The sequence below is a fragment of the Temnothorax americanus genome, unplaced genomic scaffold (genome assembly GCF_048541705.1).
Source record: "Temnothorax americanus isolate GAGA-0224 unplaced genomic scaffold, ASM4854170v1 Scaffold4, whole genome shotgun sequence".
In the NCBI taxonomy this organism is placed as follows: Eukaryota; Metazoa; Arthropoda; class Insecta; order Hymenoptera; family Formicidae; genus Temnothorax; species Temnothorax americanus.
Genome location: NW_027509547.1, coordinates 6,226,124 through 6,253,611, shown reverse-complemented (window position 1 = coordinate 6,253,611; position 27,488 = coordinate 6,226,124). Strand labels below are relative to the sequence as shown.

The 27,488-nt window shown below is 44.4% G+C and overlaps 3 protein-coding genes and 2 long non-coding RNA genes across 6 annotated transcripts; 3 read left to right on the top strand and 2 right to left on the bottom strand.

Moving 5' to 3' along the window:
• The first annotated feature begins 3,793 nt into the window (after nt 1-3,793).
• Nucleotides 3,794-6,340, top strand: Nelf-e (negative elongation factor E). Its single transcript, XM_077415707.1, has 4 exons — nt 3,794-4,030; nt 4,247-4,740; nt 4,846-5,095; nt 5,206-6,340. The coding sequence occupies exons 1-3, from the start codon at nt 3,941-3,943 to the stop codon at nt 5,087-5,089; spliced, it is 828 nt and encodes a 275-aa protein (XP_077271833.1). The 5' UTR covers nt 3,794-3,940; the 3' UTR covers nt 5,090-5,095; nt 5,206-6,340.
• Nucleotides 6,273-15,773, bottom strand: LOC143902624 (uncharacterized). 2 transcript variants are annotated; one of them, XM_077415700.1, is made up of 4 exons: nt 15,150-15,773; nt 12,749-13,103; nt 7,712-11,248; nt 7,365-7,530 (listed from the first exon to the last, which is right to left on the bottom strand). In XM_077415700.1, exons 1-4 carry the CDS (start codon nt 15,323-15,325, stop codon nt 7,513-7,515), a joined length of 4,086 nt encoding a protein of 1,361 aa, XP_077271826.1. In that variant the 5' UTR covers nt 15,326-15,773; the 3' UTR covers nt 7,365-7,512. The 2 variants fall into 2 exon arrangements, with proteins under 2 accessions (XP_077271825.1, XP_077271826.1); XM_077415699.1 differs by having other exon boundaries at nt 6,273-11,248; nt 15,150-15,770.
• Nucleotides 15,774-15,786: 13 nt separating this feature from the next.
• LOC143902630 (uncharacterized) lies at nt 15,787-17,144 on the top strand. The gene is made up of 2 exons (XR_013258437.1): nt 15,787-15,922; nt 16,260-17,144. It is a non-coding gene; the product is annotated as an uncharacterized LOC143902630 (long non-coding RNA).
• Nucleotides 17,145-17,725: 581 nt separating this feature from the next.
• On the top strand, nt 17,726-20,196 carry LOC143902629 (uncharacterized). The gene is made up of 2 exons (XR_013258436.1): nt 17,726-18,494; nt 18,933-20,196. It is a non-coding gene; the product is annotated as an uncharacterized LOC143902629 (long non-coding RNA).
• On the bottom strand, nt 18,378-27,040 carry LOC143902625 (protein SCAI). Its single transcript, XM_077415701.1, has 4 exons — nt 26,535-27,040; nt 24,033-24,883; nt 20,363-20,776; nt 18,378-19,216 (listed from the first exon to the last, which is right to left on the bottom strand). The coding sequence occupies exons 1-4, from the start codon at nt 26,726-26,728 to the stop codon at nt 18,972-18,974; spliced, it is 1,704 nt and encodes a 567-aa protein (XP_077271827.1). The 5' UTR covers nt 26,729-27,040; the 3' UTR covers nt 18,378-18,971.
• Nucleotides 27,041-27,488: the final 448 nt, after the last annotated feature.

Sequence of the window (27,488 nt, the reverse complement as noted above, 5' to 3'; positions counted from 1 at the left end):
AGCCCGTCCATTTTAAGGCAATGAATCTACGAAATGTAATATTTTCACACTATAAATTATTGTATGTACGTTGACACGTACCGAGATATATTTTTGCTCTATATTTAATTATTCGTAGATTCGTTACCTCAATAAAAAAGATGTCTCATTGACTCACCGATTCGATGCGCAACGGGCGGAGTTATGCAGCCACGTAGCTACGGCAATACTATAACATACAAACGAAAGATTTAAATTAAAAAAGCGCTCAAAATTATTAACATTTGAAAAGTTAATTCTTACGCGTCTCTAAATTCGTCTTTCAATAAAATATTTAGCAATACAATTATCTGTTTATCGAAACAGATCTTTACGGGAATAAAATTTTAGATAACAAATTCTCTTTCTTTAATTACTTTTAACTTAAATACTTTTAACATTAAATTAAACACGTCGATTAAATGGAAACACATTATTAATTTTATGTAGTTAAAAGATGATACTTACCCCAAGGTTGCTCCGCCGGTGCCCGATGCCTCTCTCAGGCTTCCTCCTCCTCTCAGGACGTCAGGCTTTCTCTTTCCTTTCCTCCTTCCTCCTTCTCCTCTCAACGCACAGGACACTCGCGAGAAACACTCGCGGATAATAAACTACACGCGCGCGCGGACTACGTATCAATAAAAGCCTTTCTCGCGCGATACTTTACGGCACTCCCGTTTAGAAAAGTCCTTTAGTCCGCGTACCGTTCGGCACTCGAAGCAAACTCGACGAACCGGCTGCGGTTCGTTTATTCAATTAAATCGGCGGACGCGAGGGTACGTTAGCTCCCCGTCTTTAGATTTTTATCCAAGCGAAACAAGTGTTTTGCTTGGGTAAAATCCTCGTACTGGGTACTGAGCATTCCCACCTCGCCAAGGTCGTACCCATGGGAAGGAAGTATACTTTACTTTGTAATATGAAAGCAGGCTATAGGTAACAATTTTTCGTGCAAATTTGAAGGATTCGCGACGCCGCGGCCGCGTGCCCCGCGTCGTACCGCGTATTCATCGCCGCGCGGCGCGTTACGTTAATGCGACACGAAATGTTCCGAGGTGTCGGCAACTTGACGCGATACTACTACGTAAGTCGAGCGGACGGTTAATAAAGACACGCACTTGGTTAATCGAAGATACATACGCTATTGAAATTAAATATTGCACGCACAAAATCTCGCGAAAGCAAAACTGCGTTATCGATATGTATGACGACGAAGAATCGTGACTGCCGAGCGTTAAACGCGACGCGAGATATACGATATACGGAGATTACGAACGGGCACTCACGAATGGGCGCGATGTATCACGGCGTTCCGTTGCTCGAATCACTCAATACGGACACTATCGCTCACTACACTCAGCTCTCTTTTTCCCTACGAAGAGAATCATATCGGAGACAAATCACACGACGGTCGACGCGACAATTTCCGGCACAGCGTTCAAAGCACGACACGAGATGCACATTCGCGATTCGCGAGTCCCAGATATGGCGGGACGAGCGATTATCACCCGCGAATATCACAGCGAAACTGCGTCGTTCACAATTGCCGTACATACCTTCGCCTCGACGTCTCGAGCGAGCACGTCGCGCGACGCGTTCATTTCGACGAACACTTGATATGCACACTTGTAAATTGTTGAACACGCACAGCGCGTACTCGCGGCCCGCGGAACGAGGAAGCAGGAATGCCAATCACCGAAACGAGCGCGTTCAGAAAACAGCACGAATAAGCACAGTGACGTCGGTGACGAGCGCGCGCGGAGGGAGCACAAACATTTTCTACCTGTGCGAACGTCCTCGGGAGAACGATAATAACTGAGTCACTCGCGCAGGTAACGCTACTCCGAGCGTTGACGGAAACAAGTGACAAGTCCGCTCGTCGTCAAAAACAACGTCGAAAACGCGCCGATCTTCGAGGTACGGAGCTTTCGAGTTCAACGGTCGCGCCGCTAGTACAGTTTGGTACGGACTGCGCGCGCGGTGCCTACGCCGTATCGATCCGCCGCGCCGCGCCGCGCCGCGCCGGCGTATGACGTCACGGCCTCCCCTCCCTACGCGGCACGACGCGGCACGCGCGCGGCCGCGGCCGGTTAAAAAATACCGAAAACTTTCAACGAACGATAAGAGATCAACGTATGCCGAATTTTTCGTTAACTTTCACAGGTTTAACTGGCTGTATTCTACGTTCTGTCTCGGTGCGACGCGACGGTGGCTGTTTAATCGGAACAGATATTTTTGCGCGATTTATCTATATTTAAGAAATAATAATATTGTAATTGTACAAATATAAAAGAGTTTTATCTATAATTTTACATACGTATTTCCAATATATGTATAAATTTTAATATATATTTCATATACATGCATATTCGCGCGGGAATCGAGGAATGGAACGTACAATTCTAACCATCATTTTTTGCCGCGATATATATATTTCGTACAAAATCTTTCGTTAAAGTTGCTTAAATTTTAGTACAGATATGTATAGAATTTCGTGGCGGAATTTGGGATAGAGTTCTGTTTATAATTTTGTGTACCGTATATTGCGAGAGAAATTTATATAAACTTCAAATATATATATCTATATTAAAATACACACGCACATTGGAGTACGCATGAAAATTCCTCTTTCTTGATTAAAGAGGCAATTTTTGTAAATTAATATTAATTGATACTAATATAAATTTTAATTTATATATTAGTATCAATTAATATATTATTTAATTTAATATTTTTATATATTATTTAAGGTAGGCGTCTCGCTACGTGCTAGTCATGTGACTGTTTGTAGGTTTTCACGTTCAGAAATATATTTCGGGCAATTTTGCTACGGGAAAAATAATTTTATGAATTATGGTGTAAAATTTCATACGTGCCAAAGTATGTTACTTTTTCCAAATTATGTGATTTTTCTCATTTGACTCCGTTTTGATCGGCTGATCATGCGAGTCGTCGAGAAAGGTTACAAGTGAGGTTACATCTCCTTTTCGATTGAATTTTGACAATTACTGAGAAAGGGTTTCAAAACGCATGACAGGGGTGTCAATTACTATCCAATTCGGCTAAGAAAGACGAGCCTCATAACCTGCAACTACAGTGATTAGCCAGCGGCTTGCCAAGTCTTCCCAACCTTACCTCGACCAAAAAATGTCTGCTCGATTACCGCATTTTCACTAAAATAAACTAAAAAATTAGCAGCGAAATCTCCGGTAAACTATATATTTTATGGTTGCATCGGATTCTTCGAAATCTAATGTACAAAAAGCAATGTTTTTTCTCACTTCATCTAATCAAAAAATGCGAAAAATATGTGATTGATACCGTGATAGAGCCTTCTTTTACTGGCCGTCTGTATGAAGTAATGCAAAATTTGTGATTTTCGAGATCGATTTTCTAGAGTAAATAGTCGGTAAGGAGCCACAGAAAAAATCGACTGCAAAGCTGATCATATAATTTGATATAAAATCCAAAATCGAAAACTTTATCTAATACATGCCCTGACGAGACGACTACCTTAAATAAAAAATAAACTTATAGGTATTATTTTTAAGTTATTATATATTTTATTATAAAAATATAATTTATAAATTATTTATAAATTAATTTTATAGAATTATTCCTTGGTAGATTTTTTCCAAGTGAAACAAGCTGGGCAACTGTCGCGCGTAGCCCACCAATCAAAAGCGCTTCTGTTTCGCGGAAGTGGGCGAGGTCATGATCATGGTGGAACTGAACTGGGCGCCGCTGACGTCTCACGTGCGTCGGCACGTGACCGTCCCGACAAACCCCACACGCGTACGTTATCGCGTTTGGTCACGTGTCACGTTCCGTCAGAGCGTCGCAAGTTGTGAGGAAACATTGCTGAAAATAAGCCTATCTCTGTGTCAAAACGGACTCGAAGGACTTCGTTCGTTGTTGATATTACATGCAAAATATGGTGTACCTACATTTTCCGTCGAATCTAACCGAGGAAGAGTTGATGCTTCAGACCAAGTTCAACAAGCTCAAGAGAAAGGTACAGGTTATATTTTAGACGCGTATGATGAAATTTGATTTATCTATTAGATATTTGTTTCTCAATTAATTTGTTACGTAAGTTCCAAATTTCTATTTAATCTACATCGTTTTTTCTCGAACAATTATTTTTATCTGTACGTCTCTTTAGCCATATACAGGAACAATTACCTTACCTCTTTATGTTTTATGTTGTTAATCATCCTTTGCTCTGCAGAAAAAAGCGCTGCAGGATCTAAAGGCTCCTAAACAAGAAGCAGAACGCATTCCACAGGCTCCAAAGCGGCCTACGGAAGCGAGAGACGCTCGCGAAGTGGCCAAAAAATTAATCAAGTCTGGCGTAATCACAGCTCCAAAGACTCCAAAGCGACCGGAGCAAACGTTCAAGAGATCTCGCGGGCTAGAAAGGAAGTTGAACAGTACGGAAAAGACGATTAGTTCTTACCAACCGTTCTCAGCGACGCAGGAGGAGGAAGAAACGGAGGCAGCGAGGCCAAAAGTGAAGGATTTATATAACAGCTTTGTCGGTGCTCAGGACACTGGGGAGAGAAATACCAACGATACTCAATCTCCCTCGGCCAAGCCGGAAGTTAAGCCACGTGCGGGAAATACAATATTTGTAAGTGGCTATAAGATAACGGAGGATTATCTAAAGAAGCACTTCCAAAGCTTCGGAAATATCGTCAATATTTCTATGGAAGTAGAGAAGAAGTAAGTATATACAAATCGTTTTACCTACGCTCTCATGTTCACATAGAGTTTTAATAGATATTTTTGATGTGATTGTTAATAATTTAATTCCGTTCTTTCTCACAGCCACGGCTTTATAACCTTCGAGAAAGCTGATGCAGCTGAAAGAGCCATAAGCGAAATGGATGGCAGTATGGTTTCCTCCATTCAGTTGAAAGTATCGTTAGCAAGGAGGCAGCCGATAATAGAGCAAGTTAGCGATACTATGTCTAGCTCTATGTGGTCGCCAATAGCAGCTAACTATTCGCAGAAAAGTGCACATAAAGACAGACGGGAACTTAAAGTATACGAAGAAGATCTCTTCCAGTAAATGCAGGTATTTTCGTTGACCATAATTTCCGAAATGTACGATATTGTAATATAATATCCATATATATCATGACATTTTGGGGTCGAGTCGTTATGTAGTTGTGATGATGATTGTAGGAGAGGAGTATGAGATTCCCAAAATACCATGTGCTACTTTCTGCGAGTCGCGATAGACTCACAAGTATGTGCCCGGTGGTGATCTTAGTGGTGGCGTCGATCGTCCGATCGTCCGACGAGATCATTGGTGAGGGCAATAAGGCTTGTTGCCGAATTTGTTTATATATTTTAGTCGATGCGGCCAGGCACTCGCGAGTAAGCGTTTTTGCCCGGCTAATTAGTGTGGTGCCGGGTTGTCATCTTGATAAAGGCACTATTTTATGATGCTTTGTTATATCTACTCATTTGAAAACGTCTGTGTGTTAATTTATTTTCAATATTGTGTTCTTTCATCTCATTATGACGTATTATACTTATTTGTCAACAAATTTGAATATCAAACATTTGTATATTTTCTATATCTAATAACTGATTTATTATTATAATTATAACAAAATTCATAATGGTATAGAAATATTTATCTATGTATAAGAAAAAATATTATACAGTCGAACATTGTTAATTAGTTGAATCTTAGTCTTTAACTTATTCTTTTTTTATGTCCTCCCACTGGTTGAGTTGGATTAGTGGGATTATGGAGAATCTTTTTGCTTATGATACTTTATCAAATGGTAATTAATGATATCATATCGAACTAGATATGACATCACTGACTCTATTAGACTGTCTTTTTTCTTTCAATTGGATGGAATATATTATAATACCATCCATTTCTTTCACTTATCGCTCTCAGCCGCTTCAGCTTTTTCAAAAATTATAGAGCCACTGTTGTAAGAAAAAAGGAACAGAATTAATTACTAATGATTGTATCGAAAATATCTACTAAAACTTTGAGTGCATATTATGCTCTACATAAAAGAAAATCAATTGTATTTACTCTTTTAGGAGAAATTAAAAATAGAAATTGTTCCCCGGCAACAAATCAGGAAAGCAAAGGTTCGATTAAATAATATTTTTTCTTAAATATATATAAGTTACATATAAGTTAACTGATGTATGTATGTATATATATGTATATAGCGCATAAAATTATGAAGAATTGTTGTAAATAGTGTTCTTTATAAATATTAAAGTTTATAATTGTATATTTGGCATATATATATTAGCAATATAATTACAATTTGTTTCTTACAAACCTGGCACTTCGTTTTATTCTACGTGTACAAGAACTATAATTCAATTCAAATTCCTTACTTTGTCGTATCCTAGTCTGTATATTTTCTTCGAGACAAAATTCTTATGTAAAAATTTATACAATTAGGAATATAAAATTTTAATTTCTACGAACCAATGAACTATTTACCAATTTGTATACACGATGTAGGCAAATCGGATTGTAGAAGTGCTATTGAGGGGGATTAAAGTAATCCCAATGATGATGATGTGTCACAGTCCGTGTGCTACTGAAATAATATATCAACAAGCCTGCGATCAGAAGTAACAAGGCGCATATTGCTAATTCCACTTCTCTGATCTTCTCTCTCGTGTCGTCCATACATAACGTAGACGTTAAATACCCTATGAAATACCTCATGGCTTTCAAACCGACTAATCGGAGTGCTCGGAGAAGCTGCCGCGTAGTGTCTATAACACCAGGTTCTGTATCAGAGCGTTGACTCGTTGGCGTTTCACTCAGAGAAAAGAACTGAGCTGGAATTTCGGAAGCTGGAAAGGCGATGAAGTGAGTCGAGCTTAAGGGAAAGGAGGATACCGGCGATTGAGAGGATCCCCTTTGCTTTTCCGTAAGGGATTGTTCTGTGTCAGAAGAGTGGGAAATAACGGCGCGCTGTGGTTGATGACTGTCTTTAGGGACACTCTGTTTCGCGTCCGAAGAATAGGAAATGACGGCACGCTGCGGTTTAGCGTCCGTAGAGGTACCGCCGTGTCCTGATACGGTCGAATCGGGGGTATCGGGAGTCACGGAAATGGCTGGTGGCAATGAACGGACCGGAGACGCGGTTTGCCGCGCGAACCCTCTGCCAGGCGAGGAGGATCTAGATCTTGACTTGCGAGAGGTCTGTTCTTTACTATCGGACACATCGTCCTTGCTGCCACGAAGACCCGTTGCGCCCAGCTCGGTAGTAGAAGTAGCAGTAGCAGTAGCAGTAGCAGTAGAAGTAGTAGTAGAAGTAGAAGTAGTGGTAGTAATAGTAGTAGTAGTAGTCTGGACAGAGATACTTGGAGGTTCGCCAACGCGTTCCGGCGTCTCTCTCGATTCAGAGGATCGGGTTGAAGACGCATCCGACCGAGGATATGAGGCACGAGATTCATCCACGTGGGAGCCCGACGTGGTTCGCGAACTCAAAGTTAGGGGATGTTCGGAATCTAAAATTCGTAAGGACTTATCTTGAGCGACCGTGAGCAAATGTGTGGTAGATTCTTTATCCTTGGACTCTAATTCATCTATCGTAAATGTCTGTGGGGGAAGGGATTCTTTGGTTTGAGCAATTGAGAGAGGGTGTGATATCTTTTTGTCTCTGACATATACTACGTTTGTTTTAACAACCTTTTGGTCATCGCCAGCCTCGGTCTTCTCATCTTCCGTCGACGCTGGTCGGACAGTCTCGCTGGGCCTCGCCGCTTCCGGCGAAACATCTTGCGAAGCAGATTGCCGTTCCTGAACTTGACTGTCCTCCGTGGTGGGAATGTCGGTTGTCGCGTGGCTCGCGGATTGCTTCTCGCTTTCGCGATGTCTCTCTTGTGCCTGGGTAGTCATCACGGTCTCCAAGTGGCTTCTGATCGCCATCAGTTCTCTGATAATGGCCGGCGAAAAACTATCCTCCATAGAATCGCCGCCTCTCAATTCCGACGCCGTAATCATCATCGCGTCCACCTCAGACGCCACGATTTTGTGAGCTTCTATCTGCGACACACTCAGTCGATCGACCTTTAAATCTCCGACCTCGAGACTGCCGATTCTCAGCGGCTCGTCGGATAACAGACCCGACCTGACTTGAGGCCGCGATTGCGATTCTTCCGTGACGCGTTCCTCCAGATGCGGTGCCGATCTGTGCTTGTTCTTCAGGTCGATTTCTCTTGTAGGCGACGGCGATGTTAGCGACACCGTGTCATACGCTATTCGGATGTCCTCTTCTCCTGACAGCCGCTCGTCCTCTTTTTCTTCTTCTTCCTCTTCCTCTTTTTGCAGAAACTGTGGCATCGGTAGCGGAGGTACGGGAGGCGTGGTCGTTCTGGTTGGACTGGGTATACGATCCATCGATACCATTATCTGCGAGCCCGATCTGGAGGGTGTCATTATGAGCTTCGCCTGGGTGATCTCCTCGATCACCATATCATCCGGCAATGGATCGGTCTGCGTCGCCGCCGTCACCTCCATTGCCTCCGCGTATTCGAACGGGGTGCGAGGTCGTCCGACCGCGTGCTCCTTCCTCGCCCTGGGTGGCCGCGGCGGCGCCGGAAGCGGACGGCCTTGTATCTTGTTGAGCAATTCGCCATTACGGAGGTCCCGATGTTCCTCATCGTCCGCGCCGACCTCGATGTACGGCACGGATTCAGCCGATAGTAGAGTCATGCTGATGATCGTCTCCGACGTCATGCTGGTGTCCCTCGTTCTAGTGGGCCCCAGGGTGCTGTACGCTCGTTGGGGTCGCTTAGGCGGCGTCGGTCTCGGCGTCGTGGCGAATTTGTCGCGTTTTCTTCTGGGCGGCGGTGGTCTAGGCGGCCTCTCCCGCTTCTCCACGATCGCGTAACCCGAGAGATCTCGCGCCGAACTGTTCTCGTCCTCTTGCGGGATGTCCTCCTCGATGTAGCCGGCCTCCGGCAGGGATTCCGCGCCGTGCGACGTCCTGTCCTCGTCGGCGGCGACCGACGTCGTTCTCGAGCGGGATCGTCGTTTCGGTGGTATCGGTACCGGTTCCGGCGCGACGTCTTGCCGTCGAAGCCGCGCGTCCAAATCCTCGATGTCCTCGTGACTCGCAGACATGACGATGTCGCCGTTGGCGAATCGCTCGTCTAGCGACTGTCGTGATCGCGACGATCTCACCGGAATTGCCGGTTTCCTGGACTCGATCTCGATCTCCCATTCGTCGCGATGATCATTGCAAATCGGTACGTCCACGTCACCGTTTCTTCGGTCCGCCACCATTTCCCGGTGCGAACGCTTTCTGCGTGTCGGCACGACCGGTGGCATGGTTGAGGGAGCAGCGGACGAATCGGGTACAATAGTGACGGGCGTCGAAGGGGAGAGTATCGACGTCTCCATCGGCGGCTGCGAGTAACTGCGCAAAGACGACCTCGATTTTCTGCGCACCGGTTTCACCACGACTATGTCGTCCAATGGCTCCTGCAATGGTTCCGGTTGATCGCCCTCCGCCTGATATACCACGCGGTGTCTGGAGTCGCTTCTGGAGTCACTCCTGGTGCGCTCGCGGAACCTCTCGTCCGTGATCGATGCCTCTCGACTGTGTCGCGCCGCCGCCGATCGTTCCCGTTTTGGTCTGACCGGTGATACCGCTTCGTTGGACTCCTCTAAATCTTCCTTCTGCTTTTTCAAAGTCCGCGTTCTCATAGGACGTTGAGGCGGAATAGGTGGAAGCTTGTCGTCCTGCAACGCGCTGACGACTTCTGTCCTGAGAGCATCTCGGATTTCGTCGGTCAAGTAATTGCCTAGATTCATGTCATCCTGGCTGATACCGCTCGCCCGCAGAAAGAACTCGTCCGAGTCGATCTCCTCTATCACTCCGCGACGCCTTCGATCGCAGGAACTACCGCTGGACGCTTGTTGCTCCCGATCGGATTGTATCGAGGAAGGCTCGCCTTCCTCCTCATCGGACGGCACCTTGCGCAGTTCAAATAGAATCGGATCCACCGCCATGAACGCTCCCTCGTATCTTTCTTGCTCCAGAACTCGTGCCATGTCTTCCTCCAACGATCGCGATCTCGGGATTGGTTTGAATTTCTCCTGCTGCATCATCTGCTGATCCGCATGCCAATCGTCTTGCATTGCCACATCCTCGTTCTCCTCATTTCGATGAACGTGTTTTATTTCTTGATTATCATATAATTTTGGATCTATCACTTTCTCGTGTTCGTACGACACTTCCCGCCTTCGCGACTTGTGGAATCTTTTCGGAGGAGCGGGATGTCGATCCGACATCTCTGACGATTCCTGCTCGTAGTCCATGTACTCTATCTCCTCCTCGTCGTATTGCACTCGTTTTTTCGTTTCCTCCCACGGAATCGCGCGAGCCGCCGCCAATATTTCCTCCTCCGTTCTAGCGGACAATCTCGGCGGTTCCTCCATGGAACTCCGATGCCACGGAGGAGAGTCGTCGCTTCCCGCCGCTTTCTCCGGACGATCCTGATCCTGAACGTAAGCCGAGTCACCGAAACGTTGCGTCCACCTGGCGCCGAAGGACTTTGCCTTCCGAGCGCGAGGAAAGGTCGCGCTCTCCGCTGACTGGGCTCTAGAGTCCTTGGGCGAGGACGTCGCGTACTCGCCGCGCTTCTTGGACTTCTTGTCGAAAATGCGCGGATACGTGGCGAAATCGAAGATATTGCGTTTAGAGCCGGCAGTGGACTCTGTCGAATGCTGCTTTTGCTGCTCGCGCATAGAAGGCGGCCGCCTAACGCGAGCGAGCGCGTCGGGCAGGCGGATGTTGGGCTTCTTGATGGTAAATTTTGACTTGTCCGGCAAATGGAAGCGCGACTTATCCGGGAAACCGAACTTCGGTCTCTCCGGCAGGTGAAATTTGGACCTGTCGGGCAGACTGAATTTCCCCGTCTTCTCGGAGATGGACGTTCTTATGCGGTCGATTCTGCTAGGCCGCTTCTTTTCGGATTTGCGGGACTTGTCCGACTTGCCGCTGCTCGCCGCCGCCGATCTCACCGTCGTCGTTATCGTCGTCGTCGTCGTTGTCGTCGTTGCTTTTTCGGGTTTTTGCCGTTTCTGCGGGAACGAGAATGTGGGCCGCTGGAAACCACGGAGCCGAGAGCGCAGCTTGCCAGCTTGTGTCTTCAGACGTTGAGGTAGGCCGCGAGCACCGCGCCGAAGTGGCAGCTCCTCCATCGCCGACGAGTCTACCTGGAATGACAAATGCTTCTCTGAAATAATCCGGGGTGGAAACCTTATCTTTAAAAAATCGAGACTCTCGGCACCCCCGGCAATATTCCAGATCTCTAAAAAAAACCGCGTACAAACTATATTTTTTCGGGAACTATTAGAAATAGGTACAACCAATTCTTTTTAATGTTTAAGTTTAATCGAGATTTAATGATTAAATTAGGGTACATTAATTATAAATATACTTCTTTCTCTCTAGCTTATGTAAAATAAGCCCGAATGTTTTTAATTCTAATGAGTTACACATCAATATTAAATATTATATATAATTAATCTGAATGCTGACAGAGAGAGAGATATTTATTTTTCATGCTTCTTCAAGTAAACTTTTATATAAAATTTTATTTAAAATTTTAAATTGATATATTATATATAATGTAATAAAAAGAAGCTTATAAAATTTCTGCATCATAAACTATTATTAGTATTGTCAGCATAGATTCTTTTATTTTGTAAAAAAAAAAAGAGCTGGAACTGTCAGAAAGTAAAGTATTACAAATAATTTATTTTAAGGTCAACAATGAAGGATTAGTATCGTGCGAAGCATTCGACATGCAATGCTATTTAGAAACACGCAAAGTGCATTAAAAGCGAATATTTTTAAGTGCTGCGAGGTAGCTTAGCCACTGTAGCTATAATCGCGAAGTAACCCAGGTTCGGAATCCATTTCAAATCTATTGTCGGATCCACCGAAATAAATAGCGAAGACTTTCGCGGGCTGATGCGGGGCGCGGATTTGTGCGCGAGGACGACTTCACGTCCTCATTGAAAAATATCGCCAAGGTCGGGGGATGATTAATATTCCGGCGGCGCCATATATATTCTTGGATACGATTGCGCCACCGATGGAGAAGCGCTCGAGCTTTCTGGAGCGTACTGATGCGAGCTGCGAACGGCAGCGGTATTACACAATCGGACAGTGACACGCTCGCGTTCGCGCCTCCTTTTTACACGCAAGTTTCGCTAAATATAGGCGGCATATTCGGCGCGAGTAACAAACCAAGCAAAGACAACACCAAGACTAGCCCCCGAGAGCCTTCGTTGACGCTTTTAAATTCCGGGGGTCTCTAATCGATTCGCAGCTATATTTAACCGTTTTTTATTTTGTTCCCTTTTGTTCCATTCGCGAACGAGAAGCCTTCGCAGCAGTCACGATTCTCGGCCAATGAATATTGATTTACCGATTTGTGTTATTATTTCAACGTATATATAAGTTAAAACAGTTTGGAATAAAACTTAAACTGTAAATTTCGTAAGTGAAATAAAAAAATAAATTTCATAAAAAGAAAAATTAGCATTATATTATTGTATCGCCAATTTAAAAATGTTGAGTCCATAAAGCTACCCGCGGCGCATGTCACGTTTTATGTGTTTTTGCGGATCTGATAAATTTTTCTGCGACAATAACCAAATCTTTTTCCACGCTTGTGAATATTTATCAGATCAAATTGCGGACTCTACCTGACTAGTGTTGATCTCGCCGTCGGTTCTGGACTCCGTGTAGGGAGTGGGTGCGAGGAATCGCTCCTCGAGCCTGTCCTGAAACTGCTGCGCCGTGGGTTCGTGTTCCTCGGAAGTCTCGCCGCCGGTCTCGCCGAGCTCGCGGCCCTCCATCGCGCTGTCCTCGATTTTGCCATCCAGCGGCAGGATCACGTCGCCGTCCAGGAGCAGCTCCGGCGGCAGCCGGCCCCGGTCGTCGATGCTGTCGTCGCTGTCGGCGACGGGCATCACGTCCGTGTCGGTGATTCGCACGACCGGTGCCATCGCCGGATGCGGCAGCGACGGCGGCGGCGCGATCGGTTCGTAATCGTGCTCGCTGCAGCGAGAATTCACGCTTATATCGTGAGACCGATTGCGTATATAAATAAAAACTGCGTGTTCGCGTTTTGAATCATTAACGGCGTTGTTTATCCGGCGAGTTTCGTATGTATATGCCACGGTAAAACAGATTTTTCATTATCATAACCGCGTACAAAAAGGGTGATATATGATTTAAAAAATTATTGTCGAGTAGCACCTTTTCTATTTTATATGTATTGTTGTCTAACCATTTATGTCATTCAGAATTTTATCAAATGGCACTTATGTTTTATACAGTGATCACCAGAACGTGACTGGAAAGTTAGGCACCAGTTATAGATGATCACACACTGGTAGTCAAGGTATTAAATAAACAACTAAAAAATACGTTCTCACGGTTTTGCTATCTTCGATATCTTCGTTATATTTTGCCGTCTAAGCAAAGTTTGCTCCATCCTATGTAGAGCGTTAATAAATGCAATACAATCGTACGGCAAAAATTATCAAACGAGTCGCGGTTAATGACCTAACATTATCGAAATGTCCCGCAACAAAATCTAAAATGTACCGAAGTAGCAAGATGACGTTCAAGGACGTCTTATTGACGTTAAAGACGTCATTAAGACGTTATTAATACGTCATTTGACGTCACTCTGCTGCTTGGGTAAGTTATATTCGACTGAAAGCGATGTGATAGTATACGATGAAAATAGCGCGATAAAAGATAAATCCTTATTTCTGATATTCATAATTTTAGTCAATGCACCGATATTCGATAACTTATAACAAAAAGTAATACACCGGATGTCACACAGCAAAATTCGTCATTCAATTATTCTAAATGTGTCTGGGCTCCGTGTTTTACATATCTTCCATGCATATTTCTTCCCATTCGAAGATGACGTATTACCCTACATGTATGACCCCCTTCCGATCTCATGAGACCAACGTAAACAAGTGCAGGACGAAATTACACAGGGTATCTACATCGAAGAGATCATGTCGTTTGAATGAAATTCATCAAATGATACATGATCTCGTGTCATTTCGCGCTATGTTCGTTTTTTTTTTTAGAATTAAACAGAAAAATCGATTATGTTTTTACTGTTCCTTTAAAGAATATATTACTCTGCACGTCTCCCATCGACTTTCCATATAACACGTTATCTCTTGACAATTCTCTAAAAATACACCATTTTTCTGTATAAAGAATTCGACTGTATCTAAAAATTTCTCACCTTGTTTACTATAAGCCAAGAATCAAAAGTGGCATAGATTTAATAAGTTTCAATTTTTAGTGCTACAAATATAAAGAAATCCAAAATAATAAAATGTATAAAGAATTCGACTGTATCTAAAAATTTCTTACCTTGTTTACTATTAAATCGAAAATTAAAAGTGACATGGATTTAATAAGTTTCAATTTTTAATGCTACATATAGGTATAGAGAAACCCAAAATAATAAAAACAATGCAAAAATATCTAAGAGAACATATCAAATTTTTCAGAGTCTGTCTATCTTTCGGACATCTTTTATATTTTCGCGTTGTTGGAACTATATATCTTACACCGATTGTTGCATCTTTATCGATAAGCAACAAGATTATTTTGCTTCTCTGTAACGCCGGAATTCGGACTCGCTGAATCACATTACTCTCAACGTTCGTTGCAAACGTGCGCTCTGTTCAGTGTAACACGGTCCCGTCAGATGTCCAGCCTCGTCCCGGGGACATAGCAGCGTGCGCGCGTGTACCGGTAACGCGGATGCTGCGGGACACGCGGGTCGCGGGTCGCGGACGGGGAACTGGACTTGGCGGATTTGGGAGCTGACCGAGCTTTCTATCTATAGCCACCCGGGCGAACCTTAAATAGCTGCGGCGGTACGCGACGCGGTTTCGCACGGTGTAACCTATCCGATAGCGCGATATGATAGCGAGATGAGATATGGACAAGGCATTCTCATCCGGACCACTTTACATCGATGATCCGAGGGTGGGCCAACGTGTTTCCCGTCAGGCTCGACTTGTTAGACGGAACGTTGGTGGATAGGGGGATACTGACCTGCAGCGGACCGCAGGTGGCTGCTGCATCGTCCTGGATGACGGTCTGACGAGGAGAGCACGTCGTTCCGGCAGAAGCGAGTCGCTCTGGTAGTACTGACACCCGCAACGGACCTCGCGTCCGAGGCTCGACGTCGACGACGCCCGCGAAGCGCGTCCTCGTTGCTCCGGCTCCATCCCCACCCCCGGAGAAACGCCGCGGCCGCACACGGAGGTCCGGCACTAAATCCACCTCCAGTCTCCTCTTCCTCTATCTGCCTACCTGAACGAGATCACGGAACGTCGTTCACGAAATACTCTCTTCGCCCTCCAGATCGAAGGGAAGAGGGAGAGACAGAAAGAGGAAGAGAGAGACGGATTAAGGGGAGAGACAGAGTAGAGAAAAGGAGGCTGAGCGGCCCGCTAGAGCAGCCCACTGCAGCGGCTCCTAGGCGACTCCCTTCAGTACCCTCGGCCGCCCATCGCGAGCGCGACCGGGGCGGACATCGAATTATTTATAGCAGTCTCCGGTATTCGGCGGGCTGCGACACTGTCTCGAGCCGTGCGAGCCACCGGGTCACCTGGTGCATCCGCGGTCCACGCGGACCGTCGCGGCAAATTTCACTGCGGGTGCATTGCCGCGCGGCCGGCCAGGTTCGGACGGGTGTTCCTCCTCTTCTTCATTTGGCTTTAACTCGGTATAAACGTAGAGAAAGTCGCGCCGATGAGAATCTCGCGTATTGGCCAAGTACCAAAAGCGATTTCTGAACGGTATTTCTGTAACGTGTTAACGAGGTATGTTGGTATCTTCAGTTATCGAGGAAGAAAGCGAATCGACGTGGCTTGTGAAACGTTACGGAACTATTCGAGCTTGCTGCCGTCGTCATCTCTCAGCGATAAATGACGCTGACGAGTGCTGCTAACGCAGCACGGAATTAGGGTACAGCTGCGGTATTCTTACGTTGCGTTAACGCCACTTACCGGTGTCTTAATTATCAAGGAAGGTCAACGGCGGCAGCGCGCTTTCGCGTGTCTTTCGTTATTTAATTATTTACAAAGTCGCGTCTCTCTAAATATTTCTTGCCACTATTAATGCGAGCGATATGACTAAAAACGTGATTAAAAATTAAAGATGCTGCGTTGCGGAAATTAAAGGAAGAAAAGTTGAAGAGATATAATCCCTACACGAGCACACACGAGGTCCTCCATTTTAAGAAACTTCCGTTTCCGTTTGATAATTATTCCTCGAGGATCCTCCTTGCAGCTGTTGAGCAAAGCAGGTGCGATTCGATGAATCCGAGTAAAAGCTACGTGATTTTCGAAGCGGGAAAGTGTTTCGACATGAGATAGCAGAAAAACGAAGATTACGTGATTTGATTTGAAAGTGAAATTTTTTCCTTTCGAACAATCTCGCTGCAATGACGCGCATTATCTCGCAGCGCGCGAGCGTATAAAGAAAGATATATAAAGGCGGACGTACGTCATGCGCGGCAACGTGGATTCGGCGATTGTGTCACATCTTGGCACTCGATGCCAGCACCGCGATACAATGCTTGATGATGACGAATGTCGAGTTTGTTTAATGCACCTCGGTCAATGTAAAAATAATTCGTATAGAGAAAGACGCAGCTGCGTTGCATTCTTCTCGAAAGCTGCGCGTTCGTAATTGTACATATTATTCGTAGCTCTCTGTATATGTACGCGCGGATGGTGTTCCGCAATATATACACGTGTATTTGGTGTTCCAAGATTATCGGCACATCTTTCACGTATCGAAAGATCAGTCGATCTTCTCTTATAATTTTCGGCTCGCACCCTCACGGTCAATCGCAATAAATAAATACAAGCATGTATAAAAATCGGTATACAACTTGTGAATGCTGTTGATGGCTCCACATTTTTACTAGAAATGGCTCAAATTAATCGAAAAATGGCAGTAGAAGCGATTATAATTCTGTGACACTCTGCATAATGTACTGGGTATTCGCGGTAATAAATGGTAAAGTCGAGAGGTTGATTTCACGTACAAAAATAAATCGAAATCGGTTATTTAAGCTGAAAGAGCATTATAAACTCCTTAATTTTTGAAATCAATTTTCTTGAAAACGAAGCATCGTTAAAAAAAGTTCAATTTACATTTCTGACTTATTTTTACGCGTACAAAATCACTTCCTTCTCGATTGTACCATTCATCACTACGGGCCAACCTGTATAAAACGTTATATAAACGTGATATATAATATATTATTTTCTCGATATCTATGGCGTATTTTTTTTTATATATATACAAGGTGTTCCAGACGTACCAAGTCGTTTTGACTATCAACGTTGAACCAAAAGGATCTCGATGTAGAGTGTCAATAACTCTTGAGCCAATAACATGAACAATGAGAAAACCAAATTTTACGAGTATAATAAATAAATAACGAAATACCGTTTCTCTCTTTGCTAACTATAAGTAAGATTTACTTCTCGACAAATTTTTAATTCACACACACACACACACACACAGCTCGTTCAAGATATTTAATCTGTAGAACTAAATGTGTGTGACGGACGGTGCTGCACGATTTAAGTTCTCGCAAAGAAAGAGAAAAACACGTCAACGATCTCGCGACTGAAAGATGGTCCGGTAGGTCTGAAACGCTCTATACTTTTGCAATATTTTATAAAATATATAGAATATACAGCACGTGTTTCTGCGCGTGTACGTGTCGTGTGTGTAAATATAAATATATAATACACTGTATGTGTATGTATGTGTGTGTATGTGTGTGTTACGCTAGAAGTCTTATAACGACGTTCACTCAATGTACAGCCGCTAAAAGATCCGATACAGTGTGGTGTGTCGTTCAGGAGGAGTGATCGCATATGTATAAGTGAGCGCCTAATAGCAATTTCTTCGATAATCTTCCGACTCGCATAACCGCTCGCTCATCCCGTGCGAGTCGTCATCCGTACGGTTAACGTCAAACTCCTCGTCAAGCTCGTAGACCGCGCTCTACTTTTTGCTTATAAATAAACGAGCGGAGGAGAAGAGACGTTTCCGCGCGCGCGTGGGTGACGTTCTCGGCCGATCGCTAGCGACCACAACGACGACGACGACGACGACGACGACGACGACGACGACGACGACGACGACGACGACGATAATGCGTCTCTGCCTTGAATCGCACGGAAAGGCACGGGGGACAGTGCGGGCTTTCACGGTGTTTCGAGTACGAGATAGAGAGAATGCAAATATCGGGAATGTGTTATTCGTACGAAAATTATATTGCCACTCCATATATGTACCTATGTTACAGTTCAAGCTTCAAGCATTCGAGCGCATTTTCAAGTGTGTGTAACTCTTGAAGAACCAGAAGCGGTAGTTTTTTTTTATCTTTACATTATCAGTCCGAAGCGTCGCGTCGGTGCGTAGCAGCAACACTCGCTCGATCGCCCCAATCGTATTTCCCTGGGATTCTCCATGTCGCAGCGTTGTCATTATAAACGGACGGTGTAGGCGATCGTCCCGTCGTCCGGCGATTACGCGATTTATCCTGCCTCGGTGCCGCGGTTGCGTCGTGTCACGGTGTTGTGTCGCGCGCTACCCCCGGGTGTCCCGTGTTCCAAGTTCTTTGGGGGGAGGGGACTCCGAATCCCTGTATCTCACTGTCAGACACACGGCCGCGCGATTTCGCGAATTGCGCGATTACTGCGAAGACGCGGTTTAATGAGGTCTCAGTGTAACGATTTTATTGTTGCAATTGTAATTACAGTAGTCGTAATCGTAATCGTGATGGTTGTGATGGGATGGTAACAGGGACGTCGTGTCCGAGACCGGGCAGGGTAGATGCCGGGGTCAGGCGAGCTCGTTGCTGTCCGGAAAGTGGTCGCGGGCGTCCAGGCAGGCGGCCAGGTCGAGCACCAGGTGATGGAGAGTGGGATGCTCGAGGACCTCCGCGTCCGGCAGAGGCGGATAGCAACGAGGCCTCTGCTGTCGGCCCCGGAACGAGCGGTGCAGGTTCAGCACCACGTCGCAGAACACGTAGCGCACCAGCAGCAGCCGCAGGAAGTCGTCACCGAAGAACTGCAGCACGCTGGTCTCTACGAATTGCGAGATCGCGGATCAAGTTACGTGGCATCGAGAATATCGAGAAGCGACTCGATTTGATGGAGGAAGATGCGCCTCGAATGTCAGCTCTCTTTTTTCTAATTCGCGGCGTTAAAATATATATATAAAAGCGCATTAATTTTTCTTTGGAGTTAGTTCTTCGTCGGTGCGACTTCGATGAAAGACTACTCCGCAACTTTTTAATTTTTTCAGACGTCTCGGAGTTGAGTTTTCAAACAGGCTTTTCTAGAAAAGTGACGGAAACGAATAAAGAAAAAGCAGAGTTGTCTTTTCCCTATATATAAAGTTACGCGATGTTTTTAAGTTTAATTTACCGAGACCCTTTAATTTTCGACTTTTCAATTGAGTTTGCTCAAGGAAATTTATGAAACAGAAAGATATTCTAATTGTATTTTGCATAAAGCACATAAATGTTTTAAGATAAAAAGCTCGTGATGTAACATCGGTTCATCTCGATAAAGATAACAGGTATCTCTTAGCTCGGGAGTTAAAGAGACACGCAAAAATCGAGAACGAGAGTTCGCTGATAAATTCGTTTGGATCTAGGCCAAATGCGTTTATTGTTGTAACGCGATCGTAAGTCGCATTCAATGAGTCAGGCGGCTGCTGCTGCACAACGAATACGCCCTCGTTTTGGCGATAAAATCTTAATTTTGCTTGCCCTTCTCTCAGTGCCGTGCTATAACTACCAAATACCACGCGATATCCTGGTCAAGTTGAATAAATCTTTTTCGATAACTGTACGCGTTTTTCAGGAGCGGATTGGATCCTATTCAGAAACGTTCTAGCTTAAATTATTGCGGTGGACATTCAAGATATTTTAAACGGATATTTTAAAAACCGTTTCTTAAACTAACAGTCGAGAACATTTGAATTCGATGATTAGTGCCTGTGACACTGTAAAATGTTAATTACATCTGTCTCAAAACTGAATATAAATTTACAATCTCAATTATGATCTTTCCATTAATAACTGCTAATTTTTAGCCGATCAGCGCGAGACTGATTGAAAGACGGTTCGAGATCTTCCAGAATTCATCCTCCTCCACTATCGAGCCCCTTCCTTGGTTTTCGTCTGATCGACGCCTCGGACAAACGGTTGTGTTGAGTGTCCTTACCGCATCGGGAGCGCGTTACGAGCTGACTGGCCTCGTTAAGGAATCGCTCGATGTAACGCTGGCAGCGCTCCCAATGTTGCACGGGCAGGCTCCCGACGTTGCATATAAGGCAGAAGGCGGCGAGGGGGGCGTGGAGAAATAAGGTGAACAGGCTGCCACCGTGTCGCAGGTCGCGCAGGGTCGACGGCACGTCCTGCGGCGACATCAGCACCATCAGGGGTTGGCCGAAGTAACGCGGTATCTGCTGGAACACGAAGCTGTTATCCGAGTCGACGACGACGAAGAGCGGCTTCCTGGTGAAGGGATACAAGTCGCCCGGGTACAGGCAGTGCGGCTCCTTGCCGCCGGCCGGTCTCTTCCCGTGCTCCGGATCTCTCTTGCTGCACGTGGACACGCCACCCAGGTCGTACCCCACTGCAAGATCGCAAAATTTTATCAACATCGCGGCGTGCAATTCTGCGTTCGCCGATCCGTCAGACGGATGTTGGACAACATTGAGGAAACCTCGGAAATTTCAACCGGTGTTTTATCTGACACGGAATGCCTCGCGAGATTCACAATCGAGATGCAAAAGTGTATTCTCCGAAATGAGATACGTCTTGAATGACTTTTTCTCATTGCCAGTGAAAACTTATATTTAATCTTTTTTCAGAATTTTTTTTCAAATCTTTGACATTTAAACATTGCAGTAATTAATGCATGAATTAAGATTTCAATAAGATTTCAAGTTAAAAATCAGGGGAAGATGATATAAATTTAATTAAATAAAACTTTGTATGACAAATGACAAAACTGTCCATATTTATTTAATATATTGAATGATTTTTTTTTTTTTTTTATTGAGAACTCAAAATTTAATTGCTCATCGTGTAAAAGTACATTAAATTATAAACAATTTCGTTCTTGAACATTTAAAATTTTTAATGTTCTTGGCATAAATAGCAGTTTATAAGTTTATAAACGTGACTTTCCTCAATGTTGCCGTCACTCACCGCAGCCAATATTTTAATTCTAAATTCTAAGCATAAGCAAACGTTCTAAAATTTTTATATGTGCTTTTCGAAGCAGTATCATCAATAAACAAAAACCGTGGAATCCGTTCCGCATTATTTATGTTGCCAATTATTGTAATCGATGGACTCCTAGTTTCTAATACATTGATATTGATTGCAAAGCTAGATTCGGCATGGTACGAATCTTTATTACGAAGCAGCCTTGATATTGGGACGATACTCTATTTTCCTTTAAAGACCTTCGCTGCAGTGGCCGGTATGTAATCTTGATCTAAGGCGTAATGTTCGATTCTCCTTAAATCGCAGCCACAGTTACATACAGATAAATGGTTTGTAAGTAACTCTGATTTGGATAATTATTTTTATCAGCATAAACAACGTGCAAATATAACGAAACATAAGCTAATTAGATATTATAATAAAAAGGTAACACATAAATTTGTCAAAAAAGCAAAAAATCTTCCTCGAGACTAATAAGCATTTATTAATTACCGGTGTAAAATAATGTTGATCACTTAGATCATCTAAAGAATCTATACTTTTCGATTAAGTAGTCACTTGCTCGAATTTCTCAAGCCATTCTTCAAATATATCATGTTTAAATCTAAATAAATTTCCAGAGACACTTTACAATAAAATACATGAAATGCATGCATTGTTTAAAAAATGCGTTGTTTAAAAAGTTGATCTTGATCAAACGAAAGAATGTCGCGTTTATACGAACATCCTCGAATTCAAAATCGTTATATGTGAAGAATTATGAGTGTTCCGTTATTATTAGCATCGTCGTCAATGAACGAAATATGCATCCCACGCAAATCGAGATGAGCATGAAACAGCTAAATAAAAATATGCTCAAGTTAAACTTAATAGAAAAAATTCTTTTGTTTTCTTACGATAACAATGCTGCAAGATGTATTTATATTTCAAATTAAACGCAATTTTTTTAAAAGGTTTTTTATGAAAAAACAGTTCTTCTATAAATTTGCGAAAATCAAGTCAGAGTTTGTCGAAGAACCTCTCTCTCTCTCTCTCTCTCTCTCTCTCTCTCTCTCTCTCTCTCTCTCTCTCTCTCTCTCTCTCTCCCTCCCCTCTCTCTCGCTCTCTCTCTCTCTCTCTCTCTCTCTCTCTCTCGTCTCCCCCTCTCCCTATCTCTCCCCTCTCACCTCTCTCTTCCCCTCTCCCTCTTCCACTCTCCCTGCTCCTCATCTCTCTCTTTTCTCTTCTCTCTCTCTCTCTCTCTCTCTCTCTCTCTCTCTCTCTCTCTCTCTCTCTCTCGAGTATTTTTCAGTCAATCTGGGACACTCTGCACGGCTCGTAGGGCTCGTTCGATACAAAGAGACGTTTCGGGAGGTGTTCCGCGTACCCACACGTATACGAAACACGTGGTTGCGGCCACGACGCGCGGATTATCGCGTCGTGGCTGTTCCAATTGAGAGAACACGGGAACCCAACCCAGCCACTTCCACGATGCTATCGGTGGCCAAAGTACCGGACTACCGACCGGGGAAACTGACCGAAAAGACCGACACCCGTACGCCTTCGGCTTCGCCGAGCGGGTGATTCGCTTTAACTCCGCATGACTGTACAACGGGCCGCTGTATCAGTGGTCACTTTTGGGTGACCGCCGTTTATGCTGGCGCACGATCGGCTCAAGTGGAGCGGGAATGAACTTGGTGGACCCGAGAGTCCCGAGACTGCAGGGCGTGAAATGCGGGACTCGATATACTTGGGATTGATAGCGCTCAAGCGCGATGTAATAATTTGCAAGCCAAATGATTTTGTGCGATGCCAAAGTAACGGACAAGAATAACCTATTAGTTTGTGACTTATAACTCACGGAAGTCTCCAAGTTCTCCGGCACGTAAATATATAAATCGAAAGAACGATTTGGCAATACAACCAAAGTTGACTGTATACCTAGGTATTTGCGTTGACTCGGTTATCTTTGTAGCTTCAGTACCTTGGCATAATAAATTATTTTTTAATAAAGTATTTACTTCTTGCTGTATTTAATTTCCTTTTTATGTAAAATATCAAATGCAAAAAAGAATCTCGGAACATCTTATTATACATTGCGTTCTAATAGTTATTAATAAAACATTTTCATTACGAAATTAATCAGAACATAACACAAAAGTTATTTTTTTAATAAATATTAATAATTTTTAAATAATTTCGTATAAGAACATTTCAAACCGGTGATTTTTTATTATAAAATTTAATTTTTTTTTATTAAGATTGTTATATTCCATCCCACTTATTTTTATACTTTATAAAAATAGCTCGTGAGATATTTTTGGTACATTATTAATTGACCCATGAATAATAGGTCACTTTTGGTAGCGAAGCGAATGAAAGCCTAAACGTCCGTTTAGATCAAGAGTATTTCTACTTAATCCCTAATTTTTCTAAATAATGCGTGCGTACAGAGATAATTTATCAATAATAAAGCTTGGTAAAACTAGCAGCCCCATCGATCGAGCGACAAATTAGATACATTTATGGAAGATGCTCGTCACCCTTTCTTCAAGATCTATTTTCAGCAGATCTTCCGTTTGAAATAAAGGGATTTACGTCTAAGGTCTATAAACTTGCGACAGCACAGCGACTGAACAATAAGGGCGTCTCTACGTGAAACTCGATTAAACACTCACTTTCTTCGGGGTGCTTGACGGTGGAGAAACAGCCGTCCGCCGACAGGTATAGCAGTAACGCGCCGTTCGCCGGTAGCTCTTTGAAGCCACTCGCGAGGAACACTTGCACCTGGCTGTAGGTTGGCTTGTACAGCAGGTACTTGTGCGGATTGTCGCGTCTCGGCGCGCCGTTCTCCGGCCCGGGGTAGGGACCGGGTCTGAATGGCATCCGACCGGCCGGCGAGGCGTCGTGCAGGTGATTTGGGTCGTCCCTGGGCTCCCGCTCGAGTGTCTGCAGCATTCTGAACATGTCCATCGACAACTCACTGAACTTCACCTGATCGGTGCAATTGCCGACTATCAGGATCTCTTGGAGAGATAGGCACATGGGTGGCGATCGTTCGACGGGCGGGCAGGTCTGTGGACCGAGCCTGTGGGTCAGCACGATGGGGTTCGAGTCCGAGTGCAGGACACCGACCGCGGACTCGGCCTTGACGAAGGCCTTGATTTCGTCGAGGACGAGGTTCCACTCGAGCTGATCGTCCGGCTCGTAGGTGCTGGTGTAATCGGCTATCTGGGCGTCGAGCTCCTGCACCAGCTCCCGCACGAGCTTCATACGGTTCAGCAGGAGACAGACGACGATGAAGCGGGCGTAGTACCTGAGCTTCTTCACCATCAGATCGCTCCTGTCCTCCTTAGCAGCGCGGCTGTAATAGGCGCGACCGCGTATCGCCGCGTAGAACGAGTAGGCCTCGTGCAGGTAGCTCGTCTCGCTGGTACGTAGATAGTAGTGGTAGTAGAGCTGGCCGATCTTGCTGGCGATCTCGCCGATCTGCCACCTCTTCAGGTTATACTTCGTGTCCAGTATCGTTCTGAAAACAAAGCGAGGCTGTATACACGTGGGCGCGCACGTGTTCACGCACGCACGCTCAGTGTGTGCTATATTTTATTTTTTTTATCGCCGAATTACCATCGAATCTAAAAATTAATATCGTTCACGATTAATTAAAATACAATTAGGATAATTTTAGTTTTCAGTGATCTATTTTATCATTTCCGAAACACGTGTTTCCGTTCGAAAACGTTTTGGCGTTTTGCAGCAAAATATTTCTATAGATTAATTATTATAAAAATTAGCTTTTAAGAATATATTTTTCTTGGAAAACTATCAATATTTGCGAAATATATAACACTCTATAGCAAAATTAAGTCAATAATTTTAAGTGTCATGGACATTTTGATTTCAAAATTGATAAAAAATAATCCAATTAAATCACTGAAAAGATCAATCAATTAAAAAATCAAATTTACTTTAGTATGCCCAACAAATATAAAGTGATCAAGAATAGTCCAATTAAATATTATACCAAACTTATATCACTTAAAAAAGCAATTAATTTAAAAATCAAAATAGTACACAATCCACTTTAATGTGCCCAACAAATAAACATGACCAAGAATAGTCCAATTAAATATATCAAACTTATCACTTAAAAGACCAATCATCTTGCAAATTAGAATATAATTTACGTAAATATGCTCAACAAATAAACATTTCAATTATGATACACCCACGCACACAAGTAAATTATTCCCAGTTGGAAACATCAATGGAGTTTTCACTAACAACAGAGAATAAGAGACTTCCTTTGTCCGCATCTCAGTTTACCGCGGACTCGCTTATTACGTACGTATTACACGATAATGTAATTAGCGTGTAATGAAACGACGACAGAAGCGAGAAACACAAGTGAAACTTTTTCCGCCAATATGCAATACTTCAACGTGAAGTTGCACGGGACGTCAACCAGTCTATGCAAACGGAAATGAGATTTATTCGGTCACTCTGACTCGTGAGATTGGCTGGCGAACGAATACAAAGTCTGAAGCGCAACACACAAGGACTCGATCACGTGGATCTCGCCACACAGACTTTCGTTTCGTCATCGTCAACGAGATCGCCGAGTCGGCCGTCACCCGCGAAACGCGAAACGCGATCGAGCCGCGCTGCGGAGTCGCGAACGTTCGCGTGCTAAAATATATCGTACTCCACATCAAACTGCCAAGAACGACACCATGCGATATTTTCTACGATAGTCATAATCTTGCGGCATGCCTCACTGCGGAGCGCCACCACTGTCGTGGTCTGACCGAACATGCCTGTTTCTACTCGATCGAGAGATAGCGGTCGGACATGAAAATAAATCGGCGGAAATCGGCGGAAATCACACGCATGCGAGTTTACGAAAGCGTGTTAACGTAATTTTAACGCTATAAAATATTTGGCAGACATTTTTCGCTATCAACCACTTGGACCACTCGATAACATTTATCTCTTGATAAAGTAATTCGAAAAATCGCTACCAAGTGTGCTCTAAGAGATCAGAGGAACCTCGATACAAAGTTATGTATATTTCCCTCGCTTTCTCTCGGATATGTACAGCAGACGCATACACACGCGCGCACGCTCTATATATCTTTCTGTCCCTCTCTTTGCTTGCTCCCCTTATCTTTATCACTCACCTGTGCTGTTGCTGGAACTTCCAGAGCTTCGTGTAGACGTCGAAGGTCCGCCCGAAGTAACCCTGCCACTGCTTGTGCCCGTATTGCGGCAGGTCGCGCAGCCCGTTGAACAGCTGCTTGCTCTTCTCGAGCAGGTGGCAGAACTCGAGAACGACTTTGCGCTCATGGTCGTCCATGCCAGCCATCATGACCATCTTTTCGGCGAGTCGAGACCGCGGCCGGACGCTGGCTGGACGCCCTTCTCGACGACACGGTCGCGGGTCGCGGCGGGCCCGCGTAATGGCGCCTGGCGATTCCGCCACCCTTTTGCACGGCGCCTACGACGACGGCGACCACGGCGACCAATCAATACTCTCGCCCACCCCGCATCAGGGGGAGCAATGTGTGCGCCACCACTGCTGCTGCCGACGCCGTCGTGACGCCTAGCGTCGACGTCGACGGCGACGGCAACCGCAGCGACGACGCTCGCGGACATCTGTGCGAGCGACGTCCAGGCTTGGGGAGGAGCATCCCTCGCGAATCGATATTCTTGCTTCCAAGGGTAAAACTGATGTTGGTGAAGGCACTCTTCTCGAAACTATCAGGCCTAATAACATATTATAGTTAGCATAAGATAGTTGTTTGAGTGAAGTTAAAGCGCACTGTGAGATCCCTGACTTGAATTAGACGCGTAATATTTTATTGAATTTACCTGGAGAGTTTTTTAAATTGTTTAATTGAAAGACAATTATGCTTTTTGGAAAGCAGTGTATTGTTAATACAATATTCCATAAAATTCGATGATATTTAAAGAATTAGAACTATATTAGAAATCCAATTGTCTGCACTACCTGTGGGCAAAATTCGCGTCAAGTCCTGACTATCCGATCGATGCGGACCAACCATCGTTGAAATCGATAAATTTCTACCCCATGGTAATAAATACCGCGGGTAACTGCTTAAGGGTTGGTCTGT